This window comes from Calliphora vicina, chromosome 5 (genome assembly GCF_958450345.1).
Source record: "Calliphora vicina chromosome 5, idCalVici1.1, whole genome shotgun sequence".
NCBI lineage: Eukaryota > Metazoa > Arthropoda > Insecta > Diptera > Calliphoridae > Calliphora > Calliphora vicina.
In genome coordinates, this window is record NC_088784.1 from 69,927,270 (window position 1) to 69,940,834 (window position 13,565).

General features: G+C 30.6%; 1 protein-coding gene across 1 annotated transcript; it reads right to left on the minus strand.

Moving 5' to 3' along the window:
* Window positions 1-3,182: 3,182 nt before the first annotated feature.
* LOC135961361 (uncharacterized) lies at window positions 3,183-10,299 on the minus strand. The gene is made up of 2 exons (XM_065512859.1): window positions 9,819-10,299; window positions 3,183-4,387 (listed from the first exon to the last, which is right to left on the minus strand). The coding sequence occupies exons 1-2, from the start codon at window positions 10,297-10,299 to the stop codon at window positions 3,252-3,254; spliced, it is 1,617 nt and encodes a 538-aa protein (XP_065368931.1). The 3' UTR covers window positions 3,183-3,251.
* Window positions 10,300-13,565: the final 3,266 nt, after the last annotated feature.

Genomic DNA, 13,565 nt, shown 5'->3' on the forward strand with positions numbered 1-13,565 from the left:
CGAACAGTAATAAGAAATTAATTCGCTATAAGTTTAAACACTTTTACAATTATAGTTCTACAGATATTCGAAATTAATTATATACTTTGTATAGGGTGTGCCACCACCACTATTCCAATTAAAAAATTATAAAAGAAGAATCTTGCAATTATAGTTCACAAAATATTTAGAAATAGCTATTTACTTTGTATGGGAGGTGACTCACCATTTTTTCCGACCGGTCCCATTTGTGATTAAACTGCATGCAGTGAAAAGAAATTGATTCGTATGAAGTTGTAAAACCGTCACAATTATAGTTCTGCACATTTATAAAATATGCACAAACCGTTTTTAAATTTGTCAAAGGTTTATAAAACTACACAGAAAAAATTATGACTAAAATATTTTCAAACAAATGCATGTTTGAAATCAGATTTGTATTTTATTATTTATTTTATTTGGTTTCATAAATATTTTAGTTGGTTTTAAATTTGATGGTTAACAATGCTAACAACTTTTTTTAATAATGAGAAACGTCTATTTGTTTTGTAAATATTTTAACATAATGTACTTAAAATCAAGCACGTTTTCATTTTGTGATACATTTTTATAATATTCAAAATAATAGACAACACTTGTACATAACAAAATATTTTCTTTATTAAAATTTTGTTTGAATTTTTTTATAAACTCAAACAATTTTTTAAATTATTGAAAAAATGTTTGTTTACTTTGAAACAAAAACAAATTTATAGTGAATTTTGACAAACAGCTGTAAAATAAAAATAAATTATACATATATTTTGAAAAAAAATATTTACATATGTACACAATTTTTAAGTTTTGGTCGTCATGAAACAGACTAGGAGTTCAAGGGCTCAATAACTCCTCACGTTTCAAGATTGGTAAGTATGTATGAACTTAAAATTCTTTATTATATCATTGTTAAACATTCCGGTATAATTGCAGACGTTGTTAGCTTCCTATGACAGAAATTTGGGAAAATACGACATAATTGGTAAGACGATTGATTTTCATTAAGATGAATGTGAAAACTGGTTTATCTTCCCACAGGTGAACAATATCCATATAACTTGGATTCCCGTTTGCTGGATAGTCCGTAAGTGGGAGAAACTAGTTCATATTTTATATGACAGTATTTTCTATAGAAAATATTGTGTATAACAGTATTTTCTTTAGAAACTATTATATATAACAGTATTTTCTTTAGAAAATATTGTATATAACAGTATTTTCTTTAGAAAATATTGTGTATAACAGTATTTTTATATAGAAAATATTGTCTATATCAGTATTTTATATAGAAAATATTGTGTATAATAGTATTTTCTTTATAAACTATTGTGTATAAAGTATTTTCTTTATAAACTATTGTGTATAACAGTGTTTTTCTATAGAAAATATTGTGTATAACAGTATTTTATATAGCAAATATTGTGTATAACAGTATTTTCTTTAGAAACTATTGTGTAAAACAGTATTTTCTTTAGAAAATATTGTGTATATCAGTAGTTTATATAGAAAATATTGTTTATAATATTATATTATAATATATAATTAAAATATTTATTGATTTTGAATTTAAATGTTATTAATATTTTAATTGATTTAATAAAAAATATTGTTTGAATATCTAGTCAAAACCAATTATTTGTTTCTATGGTTTTATTAAAAATATTGTTTGATTTTATGTGGAATTTCATATAAATGTTTCATTGATAGTTAAAATATTTTAATAAGAAAAAAAATTTTTTTTTTTCAATAAAATATTTACAAATTTTGTTGTTTGATTTTGTGATTTTTGTGATAGGTCCCATTTCAATAAAATATTCAATTGACTTTATGAATTTTGTGATTGGATTTGAATTTTTGTTTTTTCTGTGTAATTTTGAACGGAAATTTTGATTCAAAATATAGTTTTTTAAGTGACTTTGAATTACTAAAGTCTTCTTCTTTGTTTTCTATAACAACTCTCACTTAAAACAGAGCGAAACCAATACTGTTTAATTGTTTCTCTTATTTATTTATAACAACAAATTGGACAAACACGCATTGCTTTGTTTACATTTTAGCTTAAGGTACACGTTTTTGCATATGTGTTAGTAACATCTTTAAACGCTTATAACTCCTAAAAAAACTGAACCGATTTCAATAAAATATATATTCTGCACTTCTGTGAATAAATCCCTTTCAAAATGGTATATTTCTTGCTTAAATTGAATGTATAATGTGAGCGTAAAAGGGGTCTAAAGAAATCGACTTGCCTATTAATATTATGATTTAAGATATTGTGAGTTTTTATGTAAGTAATCGAATTTTGGTCTGAAATATGAGTGATCACGTATCGATATATTTTGCAGATGTATTTAACTGGACGTGGACAAATTTTATTTCTCTAAAAATTTTTCCGGACTATTGCGAACATTAAAAAAAAATGGCGATTTTGGATATATTGAAAAAAAAAATTTGCGTGGTCAATTTTTCTTTGGTGTCGATTCTGCTGGATGGCTAGGCTTTAAATAAGATCACTTACGTTTTGGATTATAGTAATGGATTCATTTTTCATCGCAAGTAATGATTCGGTGCAAAAATGATTTTCTTTTATAGCGTTCAAGCAGCATTTAAGACATATAAAACCTTCATTCAAGGTCTCTCAGCTTCAATTCGTGTGGTACCCAATTTCCATGCTTTTGGATGAATCCTGCAGCTCGCAGACCATTTGAAATTGCTGCTTGAGTAGCTCCCAAAGATTTTCCAATCTCTTTTTGAGTTTCACAACAATCTACATGGAGTATGCCTCCAATTCTTGGTATTCAAACTTTTTTGACTGGCGTGGGCTATCTTTGTCGTCCGTAACCGATGGAACACACTCACCATAACATTTGATGAGCAATCATTGTGCTTCAGCGGCACTTTTTTTTTCAAATTAAAGAAGTAAAGTAAAATTCGACATTTTGGAAACAAACTTTGTTGTTTACACAATAATCTTCAATAACTAAGTGAGTCTGTGATGTAAAATTGCATGTCAATCGGATCGGTCAGTTAAAAATAACAGTTTCATATCCAAAATATTTTCATTCCGACCCACTGGTCATCGTGCAATTAAAACAAACCAATTACATACAATAAATAAATAATTAATTTTCAATAAATTTCTTTATTTCAGTAATATTTAACCTGAGTTTGAATTTTCAAATAAATAAAATAAAACACACAATTTAATCAATAAATTTTGTACGCAAATTTTCTTGTTAAACGATAAATTTAAAATAAATAACTAAAATAGATGCTACTAAATACAGTTGACTCTTAAAACTACTACACGATAGATTTGAAACTCTTGAAATGGAATCGATGAAATCATTATAGTTTTGAACTTTAGCCCTTGTGGCGGATCTTAAGGTGGTGCTACTACTAGTGATGGTGTTTCGTACAGTACTCAAACCATTTTCGGATGTGGTCGAGGAGAGTGGCATGGGAAAACAAAATACTCTTTCGATGAAAACCAGTTCTTTGGAATTCATAATATTTTGTTCACGCACCGTGATGGGCACACAAAGTGCGGGCTCCTCGGCTGAGCTCTCCGCTTCATAGGGTTTGCCCAGTTTAGTAATATTACCGGGTAATTTGGGCCACAACGAGGGTGGTATGTTTAGAGCACTCAGTGCTAAAGGTATTTCCGAGGGATCAGTTTCGAGGCTGTCGTTAGCCGAAGTATCAAGAGCAATTGATTCATTGGATTGTGTATTTATTGTGTCTGTTGTTGTTAGTGGTTCCTCCATAAAATCGGTTGGCCAACTTCTGCGTGTAGCACTAATGTTTTCCAAAATATCCACCGCCTCATCATCGTCATAATTGAATTGTGGTTCGGTGCTCATAAACTCAGTTGCTTTTGTAGCTGACTGTGTTTTTAAAACACCCAACTCATCGTCATAATCATCGATATCATCATCATTAGCACCGGCTGTTGTCATCACGTCAATGGAATGCGTTGAGGTTTGTTTATGATCTATGTATTTGAATTCTGTTGATTCATTTATTTGTTTTGCCACCTCCATTAATATGGGATCCGTTGAATTGACTTTAACGACTCTTTGTTGGTGTTCAATATTTTCTTTTGTTGTTGTTGTTGCTTCTTCTTCTTCATCTTTATTTGAGTTTCGCTCGATGGAGGTTTGTTCTGTTGTGCTGCTAATTGGTCGTATTTTTTGTCGACCTTGTTTCTTTAGTTTTCTTTGTAGCTTCTGTTCTGAACTCATTTCCGCTGATTCTATTGATTTGTGTTCTAATGATGCTGAAGATGTAGATAATTTGTCATTCTTACGCTTTTGAAGACTTTGTCTGTCGGCTTTTGTAGATTTTTGTTGAATGTGACCAATAAACCCACCTGAAAAGAAAAGTTGGTAAAAAAAACGTTTACAAAATTTTATTTTCAAAAGAAAACAAGTAGTTAAGGAAGTTTAGTCGGTCAAGCCCGTAGTAATTATTTATTTATAGAAAATTTAATTAAAAATTAAATTTCGCAACTGGTAAAATGTTCCTCATAGAATTAGGTCGGAAGTTACTCAAGTTTAGTAACATATTTTTCCTTTTTATAATTTTTGTATGTCTAATACCGACCTTAAAGTATACCGATCGACTTAGAATCACTTTAGGAGCTACTCAAACAACAATTTCAAAACGTTTCCAAGCAGCAGGATTCATCCAAAAGCAGGGAAATTGGGTACCGAGAGACCTTAAAAGACGATTTTACATGTCCGAAATGATGTTTGAACGCTATAAGAGATCGTACGTGAAACCGGCCAATCAGCCGAATCGACAAGGTTAATTCTCAGTATTTGGTGGAAGCAAAAGGGTCAGATCTATTATAATCTTCTGAAATCTAGCCAGACCATCACAGGGAACCTGAACCGAACTCAACATATTCGTTTGAAGCGAGCAGAATATGCGGCCTGACATGAAACCGTAATATTCCACCATGACAATTGCAATACCATATCTCAATTTCATCGGCCAAAAGTCCAACTTTTTGTTAACTCCGATTTCAAAAATTTTAATTCAATAGTAAAATTTAAACTAAGGTAGCCAAAAAACAAGTAAGAGAGCTATATTCGGCTGTGCCGAATTTTATATACCCTTCACCAAAATATACTTTAAAATAAAAATTTTAAATATTTTTAGGTAAACAAAATTTAATTTTTTTCCAGTTGTTTTTTCGAAATTGTTTTTTTTAAATTTTTTTTTTAATTTAAAAAAAAATTTTTAGTTTTTAAATTTTTTTTTAATATTTAGTGAAAAAAAAATCGGGTTAAAAAATATTTTTTCCGATTTTGACCCATTGTAGGTCCAACTTACTATGGTCTTATATATGTCGTTGCACAGGTCTTTGAAATATCTATCATTAGATATCCATATTGTCTATATTAATGATTTAGTAATCCAGATATGGGTCAAAAATAGGTCAAAAATCGAGGTTGTCCTGGTTTTTTCCTTATATCTCAGCCATTTGTGGACCGATTTGCAACCGAGCCGGAAGAATTTTGGAGATATTGATGTATCATTCGTGTATGTAAGTTAATTGGGGGCTTCAGAAAGTTGATTTCAACACACAGACGGACATACGGACATGGCTATATCGACTCCGCTATCTATAACGATTCAGAATATATATACTTTGTGGGGTCGCAAATGAAAAATGTAGAAATTACAAACGGAATGACAAACTTATATATACCCTTGCCACTCATGGTGAAGGGTATAATTACATAAAAATATTGTCAATTGTGTGTCTGGCATGCTGTTACCCCCTGTCTATACTTGATAAATATTTATTATAACCAGGGAAACCGAAAATATGCTCTAAAAAAAGCGTTTTAAGCGCTTTAAATATGCAGTAAAAACTTTTAAATATGCTCTTAAAATTTAAAAATATGCTCTTAAAAAAACAAACTTTTACATAATTTATAACCAAAAAATATACTTTAATTTAAAAAATCAATACAATTTATTTCTAAAAAGGTAAAGTAACATAAAATAAACAAAAATAACAAGAACTAAACAAGTATAACAAAAAATAAATACAACATAAAAACAATAGCAACTTAAGTTGGGTATTTTTTGATGACATTTTATATAATTATAAAGTCACTTCTCCAATTAGGGTTATTATTGCAATAAATTACAAAATGTTGACTTAAATTTTCAAATAGAAATCGTCTATTGGATTTGAAAACATTTTTATACATAGAAAATGTTCTTTCGACATCAATTGATGTTATAGGAGCAAATTTAAAAGATAATATTTCTTTAACAATTAAAACGGTTAAGTTTGAATTAGAACTAAAATTTGATATTTAAATGGCGCTATTATTAAAATAGTGGTTATTTTATATTAAAAAAAAAACCATATATTTTTCAATTTTGAATTTTAAACAAAGGAAGTAAAAACTTGTAACACAACAGCGAAAAATAAGTAAGACAAAATATGTTTTTGATAAAATCAAAATATGCTATTAAACAGTAAAACAGTAATGCTCTAAAACGCAAAAATATGACATAAATATGCTCCTAAAACAAATATATGTAAAAATATGCATTTAAGGGTAAAATATGCAAAAATATGCACTAACAAACCAATGCCAAAATTCTTAAATAGTTCTGAAACGTGTAAATATCTTATCAATGTGCCCATTAGACTCACCAGAAAAAACATGCATTTGCATATTTTGGTTTCCCTGATTATAACAATTAATGACATTTGTTGTCAAGACAAAGTTGTCGTGCAAAAGCACTAACAATTTTGTCATAACGAAGCAATAATACTAATAAATGGGGACTATACTGGATAATTTTTTATCATGTCAACGATTTTGACGTTTATCATGATAAAAATTTATCAGGTATAGACAGGGGGTTAAGGTCAAATACTTTATGTCAAGCCCGACCATATAATACCCTACACTAAGTAAAAGAGCAAAACCATTTTTCTTTTAAAATTTCAATAATTTATATTTTTGAGTGATTTTCGGAAGTGGGCCTTATATGGGGGCTATGACCAATTGAAATTAGGTCGTGTGATTTATGTCTGTATGAAAGTTAACTATGTTGAATTTTGTGTGTATACCTACATTTTTAAGCGATATATGCACGTTAAAGTGATTTTCGGAAGCGGGTCTATATGGAAGCCTAGACCTTCTCAAGGACTATCTATGTTTTAAATTTCAGCTCATGGCTTTTTGGCGATTTTTTTTTAAATGTGTGACATTGAGGGTCCACTCACTGATCCCGATTCCGAACACCTCAGCCGAGTAAATAATACAGCACAACATAGAAGTGTGGACTTGATCATACTATTTTAACTAAATCATCTTTGTTTTAGCGTCAAAAAATAGTAAAAACGAAAATTGTTAAGGTACAAAGTGATTTGTATGTGCTATTTAGAGTGACTAGACACGTTCAGAATGCATTGATATGTTCTCAAGAGTTGTTCAACTTTACCGTAGCTACAACTTTGCTAAATATTGTTAGTGAAAAATTAGGAGACCCTGGAAGTTATTCTAAAAAAAGTAAAAAAAAAAAATTTCTTCCTATATTTTTTCAACAAAAGTGCACGAAAAAGCTATTTTTTGGAAAAAAATTTTAACAAAATTTATTTGGCGGACTATTAGCTATATTATTGCCATATAAAGTTAAGCCGTATCACAAAGTCTGAATTAGCTGTTAACCAAAAACTGATGACACCTTTTTTAGAGGCCCTCCTGATTTTCCGAAACTTTGGGAGCCCATAAAAAAAATCGGTCACCAAAATTGACAAACTGTGTATAGGGTTTTACTACCCTTTGGTAGTAGAGTCGAACCTATATAGTCATGATCGTGTGTTTTTTTCACTGTTGCGCTTTGTTATAAACAGTTTTATTTTGATATGAAACTTATTTGTATTGAATCATATTTGAATATCAAAATTTTTAAGATATTTATGCTGGATAAAGTGATTTTCGGAAGTGAGCCTTATATGGTAGCTATGTCTAATTATGGACCGATCGTCACAAAATTTGGTGGGATAATTTGCGTATATATATTTCAGAGATTTATGCACATTAATGAAATTCTCAAGAATGGTGCATATATGGGAGCTGTTGAACATTGTGGACCAATCTGTACTAAATTTGGTAGTACGGGTTCAGCTTATATAAAACTTATTTGTGCTGAATTTGGTTTGGATATGTTTATAATTAAGATATTTGTGAGAACTTAATTATTGTCAGATAGGGCAGTTGTATGGGTGAATGAATGGATTCTAACCAAATTTAATACGCTTAGCCCTTGGGGCAATGGAATAGTTTGTGCCAAATTGTGTATACAGCACGCATTTTCATCTATGAAGCTAAATATTTTAATTATAGAAAGAAATATTTAAGATTGATTAATTTTAAAATAAAATTTAGAGTTTAATCTTTTATTATTTTAAAAAACTTTGAAAGTTAAAATCGATTTCGTGAAAAATTTATGAGAAAAAGAGAAAAGTACCTAAAAACAACAGTCAAAATTTAGTATTTTATATCACCAAAAGCCGAAAATAAAAAGTTTATATTTTGTTGGTCCCCCATTCAGCTTAATTACGGCCTCTGGTGGGTCTTTGACGGTGTGGGTGTGGTGTGGGCTGTATGTCAGCTGCAGGACCTGGCTATTTTGTATTCATTGCAATTACAATGATCAGCCGAGACTACTTACACATTTTAAAGTAAGTGCTGAAAAATTAGGTCATGTAAAACCATGGGTAGTTCAGAAATACAATCACCCAAAGCACACCGCAATAATTATTAAGGAGTGACTATTGTATAACGTGCAAAGCAGTTATATTCACTTCCGCAATCTCTAGGCCTTAACCCAATAGAGCTCCTATGGGAAATTTTAGACCGGAATATTGGAAAACGAAGCATTTCATCTAAGGACGAACTCCGAATCCTCTTTAACGGAAGAGAGGGGGGAAATTACTAAAGATATAACTGAATATCTTGGAAAGTCTATGAGGCCGTAATTAAGCTGAATGGGGGACCAACAAAATATAAACTTTTTATTTTCAGCTTTTGGTGATATAAAATAGAGCGCTACCCATCAACTGTATACTAAATTTTGACTGTTGTTTTTAGGTACTTTTCTCTTTTTCTCATACATTTTCCGTGAAATCGATTTTAATTTTCAAAGATTTTTAAAATAATAAAAGATTAAACTCTAAATAAACAACAACCGATTAACGAAACTGACACAAGGCAAAAATAACTATAGGCAGGATCTTATGGCAACATCCTACATGTATCCTTGGACCCGCTACAGCACGCCAATCACATACTTAGCAAGAACAACAACCGTTTAACGAATCTGATACAAAAAATAACAACAGCCTGTTTCTTAATCGACTCAGAAAGTGATCCTGAGCAGATTGGTATACTTTAAGGTGGGTGTTGGGACAATATTTTTGCACGTTATAAACACTAACCCAATATACCCTCCCCGGTAGGGTGGTGTAGGGTATAAAACTGACTACATGTGGATATTCTAGTATTTATACCAAAGCAGTTTCTATAATTCTATTTATATTTTGGTGAAGGGTATTTAAGATTCGACAGACAGTCGAATATATTATTTTAATTTATCATTCTTTGATCCAGCTCACCCAATCCTGACGCCAGGACTAACATTTTCAGAAATGGGCTGCGCAAACAAACTAAACTTTAAATTTAGTTGGTAACATCGACACCTTATTCAAACTGGACCACCTTAATGTAAATGAATGTATTATTTGAAATCCCATCACTCACCATGTTGCCTGTTTATAGTTTTATTATAAACTTTTCCATCAACAACAAGACCACTATTGCTGTTGCTACTATCTTTTTGATGATGTTGTTGTTTTGTACCATTCAATATGTCAACCGGTTGTAAAGGCGGATCTGGCTTCCAAGTACCATAAACAATTGACTCAAACACGGGACCATCGTTGTACGAAGGCGACGAATATTGCGACTCATCATGTGAAATGCGATCTTCCAGCACATGTACAGGATGAGAACTGAGCGTTGGGGTTGTTGAAAACGAATTTGGTAGTAAGGGTAATTCCTTTCCATTTAAAGCTAAAGGAATCCAACCAACCGTTGGTCTCGCCACAGATTTTGAAGTCGGTCTTGGTAAAAGGCTCGTCGAGGGTACAGCAAATGGATATAACATGGGTTGAAGTGGTGCCTTTTGGGAGTCGAATCCTGGTGGCAGTAGTAAAATAGAGGGTTTATATGTTGAAGACATTAAAGGTCGTAAGGAAATACTGGCGGCATTTATAAGATTTAAATATGAAATAATTACTACACAAAAGCTGCAATAATATTGTTTTGACATATTTATTCGATTGTTTAGTCTTCAAGTGTTTATTTAGTTTATTTATCCAATTACTAGCTGCAGATATTCGAACGTGCAAACATAACGTTCTAGTTTTATTTTTTTTTAATTTTCTTATTGATCACAGATGTATATGTACGCACGGACCGGGTCAAGACTTTTCTAAATCATTTATTGCTATTATTTGTTATTACTCTATTTAGATACTCGTATATTTTTCATTTATTGCCACTGATTCAAGAAAATTTCCACACACTTGTTGCAATATTTCTTTTCTATTTTTTTTTTCTCGGTTGTTTGTTATTGAGAAAACAGTAGTTTTCGCTTTTCATTTAGTTTTCTAGATTTCTTTTGAATTGTTGTATTTTTTCTCGTTTAACACTTTATCAACTGGAAATTGCTGAAGACTCGTGTTGGCCATTCATTGCTTGTTGTTGCTTCATTCACTGAAGACACCGGACAACATGTTACAATAATATTTTTGCGCGTTCATCATGGTTTCTAGTCAGCATCTTTGTTTTAACTGATCTATCAGACACTTCTCTGGCTGTTGCAAACCCCATTTCTACTTCTTTTCCTCGTATTTTAAATATAGATCTTGTTGTTGCTGTTGTTGTTTTTGCTCTATGATGTTGTTGTGGCCAAAACTTAATCAGTTAGTTTTGCTTCTTGTATCTACGTTAAACGTCTCACATGTCTGTCTGTCCATCTATCGGTCTATCTATCTGTTGTTGTTGATGTAAAATGGCCAAATAGCAAAAAAAAAAATAAAGAAGAAGTAGCCGTTAAGTTTTTTCAATTTCTATTAAATATAACAAAGTTGTTGTTATTATTTTTAAGTTTAAGCTTCTATTGTTGTTATTTTATTATTTGTTGTATTTTCTTTTTATTTTTTTATTGCTAAACTGAACTATTATTATAGAAAATCATATCATATCGACATTGGCAAACCTCAGGCACTAGCAGTGATGCTGGCGACTGGTTTTTGTAAAAGCTTTTGATGGTACAAATAATATCTATAGTCTATCAAAAAATAGCGAATTCAAATTGACTTTAAATTTATATATCGAGCTATATTTTAAAAAATATCGTGTATAATATGGATCTATTTAAAGAAAAATGCAAATTGATTTTTATACCCTTCACCTTCGTGAATATTCTGGATCCTTATGGATAGCGGAGTCGATTAAGCCATGTCCGTGATAACTTACATATACGATTCATACATCAATATCTCCGGAATTCTTCCGGTTCGGTTGCTATTTAAAATCGAGACAATCGCAAATGGTTGAGATATAAGAAAAAAACCAGGACAACCTCAATTTTTGACCTAGTATATCTGGATTACTAAGTCATTAATATAGACAATATGGATATCTAATGATTGATATTTCAAAAACCTTTGCAACGACGTATATAAGACCATAGTAAGTTGGACCTACAATGGGTCAAAATCAGAAAACATATTTTTTAACCCGAATTTTTTTTCACCAAAATAATAAAAAAAAAGATATTGAAAAATTTTTTTTTTTAAATTTAAAAAAAGTTTAAATTAAAAAAAAAATTAAAAAACAATTCGAAAATTTTTTTTTTTTTCTAAATAAAAAAAAAGAAATTTTGTTCACCTAAAAATATTAAAAAAAATTATTTTGAAGTATAATTTGGTGAAGGGTATATAAGATTAAAATTGATTTTCTTTGTAGATCAGTAATGTTTCTTATAGAAAATGGCCAGAATCGGACAAGTATAACCAGAGTTTGGGCCAAAATGTGAGACAACCTCCAAAATAGTTGATAATGTTACGAATTTGAACTAGCGATTTGAATTTAACAGTCTCTAGCAACTGCCAGCAACATTCATAGTGTCTATAAACATTTCCATGAGCCATGTGAGATGGCTATGGCTTCCACAATCTTTCGCACTTTCAATCTCCGATCGGAAAAAAAATAATGCTTAATGAGCACACGAAATTCACTTTTTTCCAATTTCTCCTCAAGTCACGAGATAGCCTGTTATCAATGGCTGTCAAACACAAACCAAATGACGCAGCTTGTTCAAATTTTAACAGGAGTAAACTAACAAATGGCTGTTGACAGGATTAGTGTTGTTCTTTCAGTTAAGAGTCGAGAAATTCAAAAAGTTATTGTATATTGCAAATCAAATGTCGTTCGTTGGTAATTGCATCAGTAGAGAACGGCAGAGCCGATTTAGAGAATTTTTTTAAATGTTGCTCATAGTCCAACATAGGTTTTTACGGAATGAAAAAACACGCCCACTTTTACGCCTACTTTTTTCGATTTATTTAAAATCGGAAAACGGCTATACCGATTTGGCTAATTTTTTGTTTAAAGAAAAATCGACCACGCCAATTTTTTTTCGATATATCTAATATCGCAGAACGCCTAGACCGATTTAACTAATTTTTTTGAATGTTGCGCAATAGTCCGCAAAAGTTTTTACAGAAATAAAAATTGTCCACGTCCACTAATACTTATTAAATACACATGCAAAATACATCGATCTGTGATCATTCATATTTCAGACCAAAATTCGATTAATTATATTAAAACTCAAAATATCTAAATTCGCTAATAACTTGGCCAATAAACGTTTAATCAAGAAAAGGAGCTCGATCTGTGATCACTCATATTTCTTGCCTAAAATAGATTTTTTTATATAAAAGCTCACAATATCTAAAATCGTTAGTAACTTGTGATTACTCATATTTCTGACCAAAAATCGATTTTTTATAATATCTAATTTCGCTAATAACTTGGCCAATAAACGTTTAATCAAGAAAAGGAGCTCGATCTGTGATCACTCATATTTCTAAACAAAAATTGATTTTTTATATTTCATATATTCTGTTGTTGCAAGACTTAGGATTTTGACAACAAACTTAGGTTCTTTGTCTCTCAGTAGCGCTTTTATGTGTATTTTGTTCCTAAATTTCTTGTTCTAGTTGCCTGAGACACGTTAATGGCCTGGCGAATTTTTTTCTGTTTTTTATGTATCATTAGAACGACAATTACGTGCACATTTCTATTCTTTTAAATTAAATTATAAAAGTAATTTTTTAATGACAAAATTTTTACAAAAACTGAAAAAAATGCAGTTTTTCCCCTTGTAAATGCATCTCAAAACTTCAGAGAGCTTGCGGCACGGCACGTCTTAAC